This window comes from Auxenochlorella protothecoides (genome assembly GCF_000733215.1).
Source record: "Auxenochlorella protothecoides strain 0710 contig179, whole genome shotgun sequence".
Taxonomy (NCBI): Eukaryota; Viridiplantae; Chlorophyta; class Trebouxiophyceae; order Chlorellales; family Chlorellaceae; genus Auxenochlorella; species Auxenochlorella protothecoides.
The window spans coordinates 1-1910 of record NW_011934161.1 but is presented as its reverse complement, the minus strand read 5'-3'; the positions used below and the strand labels follow the sequence as shown (position 1 = coordinate 1910).

The 1910-nt window shown below is 63.9% G+C and overlaps 1 protein-coding gene across 1 annotated transcript; it reads right to left on the bottom strand.

Moving 5' to 3' along the window:
• Positions 1–635: 635 nt before the first annotated feature.
• Positions 636–1404, bottom strand: F751_0012 (hypothetical protein; the record flags this gene model as incomplete). Its single annotated transcript, XM_011398115.1, has 2 exons — positions 636–736; positions 1011–1404. The coding sequence occupies 2 exons, from the start codon at positions 1402–1404 to the stop codon at positions 636–638; spliced, it is 495 nt and encodes a 164-aa protein (XP_011396417.1).
• Between the last annotated feature and the right edge of the window lie 506 nt (positions 1405–1910).

Below are 1910 nucleotides of genomic sequence, written 5' to 3'. Positions count from 1 at the left end.
TCGCCGTTGCGCACCCGCACGTACTGGTGGGCGTGCAGGGTGGCATGACAGGCGCAACACAGCTTTGATGACCTGTGTTCGTCCACCACCACCACCCTGCACACCCGCCGCAGGCGCCGCAAGAAGCGTATCCAGGGCCCAGGCGGAGTCCCCCGCATGATGCCCCCTCTGTCCTGGGCCGACCAGTTGCCCACGCCCACGACGGTGGTCATGCCGGGGGGCGCGCGGAACTGCTCCGCCAGCCGGTTGATGGCCCGCTCCCTGCCGACGTAGGCCTGGTGGCGCACCTTCCGAAATGGCTTCAGGTGCATGTGCCAGGCCAGGCCCTCTCGCAGTTTGGGGACGATCTTTACGACCCGCGACAGGAGCATCTCTGTGCTCGCTGTCTTATAGGTCGGGCACCTGCGGGAAGATGGGTTTGAGCAAGAGGGTTGGTACGGTTGGAGCGATGCGAGGTGTCGTGACACAGTGCCTGCCCCTGCAGGGCATACCCCTGCATTAACTCCACAAACCAATCACCACTCACTGGTGCAGCTCCTTGACGAAGTCTGGGGCCTTTGCGTGCCACTTTGCGATGGTCTTCTCCCGCCGCTTGGACCCCGACATGGAGTGGAACTCCTTGGAGGAGCAGGATGTCACGTTGGCGTGTTCGTCCACCGCGGTGTACATCTTGGTCCGCCCAGGGTCGATGCCAACATACATGTGTATCTTGGCATCCTCTGGCGGGCGGTCCCGCCTGCAAATTTTGTGTAGGGGGGGTGGTGGTATGGGGTGAGTTGTGTTGTGGGAGCGCGGCACGTGTGGGTGGTTGGCGGGTGAGCGGGTAGTTGCATACGGTAACGCACGCCGCTGCTGGTAAACAGCACACCCGCAGTCGCTCCCAGAAACGGAGCAGCCAACCACCCCGCACCACTTGCAAGCGTCCCAGACAATCCCAGTAAAATGTCGACAAGCCAGGAGAGCCATCCCTAGCAGCACACACCCCAGTGGTACAGTCACGGACCGCTCACCGGTAGTATTCGTCGGCGATTCCCCTGCCCTGCGGGGCGCCCAGGGGCGCCCCGCTGCGGGTGCGCTTGCCGCTGGTCTTCGGGGGGTCGGGGGGGCGGGGCGGGGGGTCGCCGGGCCGGGGGGGTCCTCTCGCCCGCCGCAGGGTGACGGTGACGCTGTAGCCATTCGTCCGCCAGTGCCCCGCCGAGTACCAGCCGCAGCCCTCAAACCGCCGGAAGTTGAAGAGGAGGGCGAAGAATGCCCAACCAACATGGACGAACCAGTCGGTCTTCTTCTCGCCCGTCTCGCCCGTCTTCTTCTTCCCCCGCTTCCCCTCTGCGTCCACCTGGTACTCCTCCGCCTTTCTCCGGAGGCAGGCCTCGATGGCCTGTTTCTTCCTGGCGGGGATGCCATGAACCTCCTCGAGATTGAGGAGTTTCAGTGCCTGGGATCGGCAAGATGTGGGTGGGGCGGGTGTGAGCGAGGAGGAGTCGGGGCCTCACACACCTCTGCTGCACCACACGACCCCCATACCCTGGGTCCACGGAGCATCGCGGGACGATCCTACAGTTTATTGTTCCTCCCCCCCCCTTCCCCCCCCCCCACCACCACCACGACTACAAAAGTAAAGGAGTGGCCTGTGCTCACAGTGTAGATCTACAAAACACCTCTGCACCACCCATACCCCTCCCTCCGCAACATGCGGTGCTGATCCTCACCTCGGGCACGGTATACATTCTCCACTCCTTCTCGGTGGGAATCTGCAGCCCCGTCAGCTTCTCCACGCCGCCCCTGTCAAACTTCTCATGCCGGCGCAAGAGGGCCCACAGCGTCGTCAGGGTGCCGGTGATGTGCACCGCTTCAAGGCCATGCTTGCAGGGCAGGAGGCTGAACAGCCGCCCGATGTGCCGCTCCTGCAC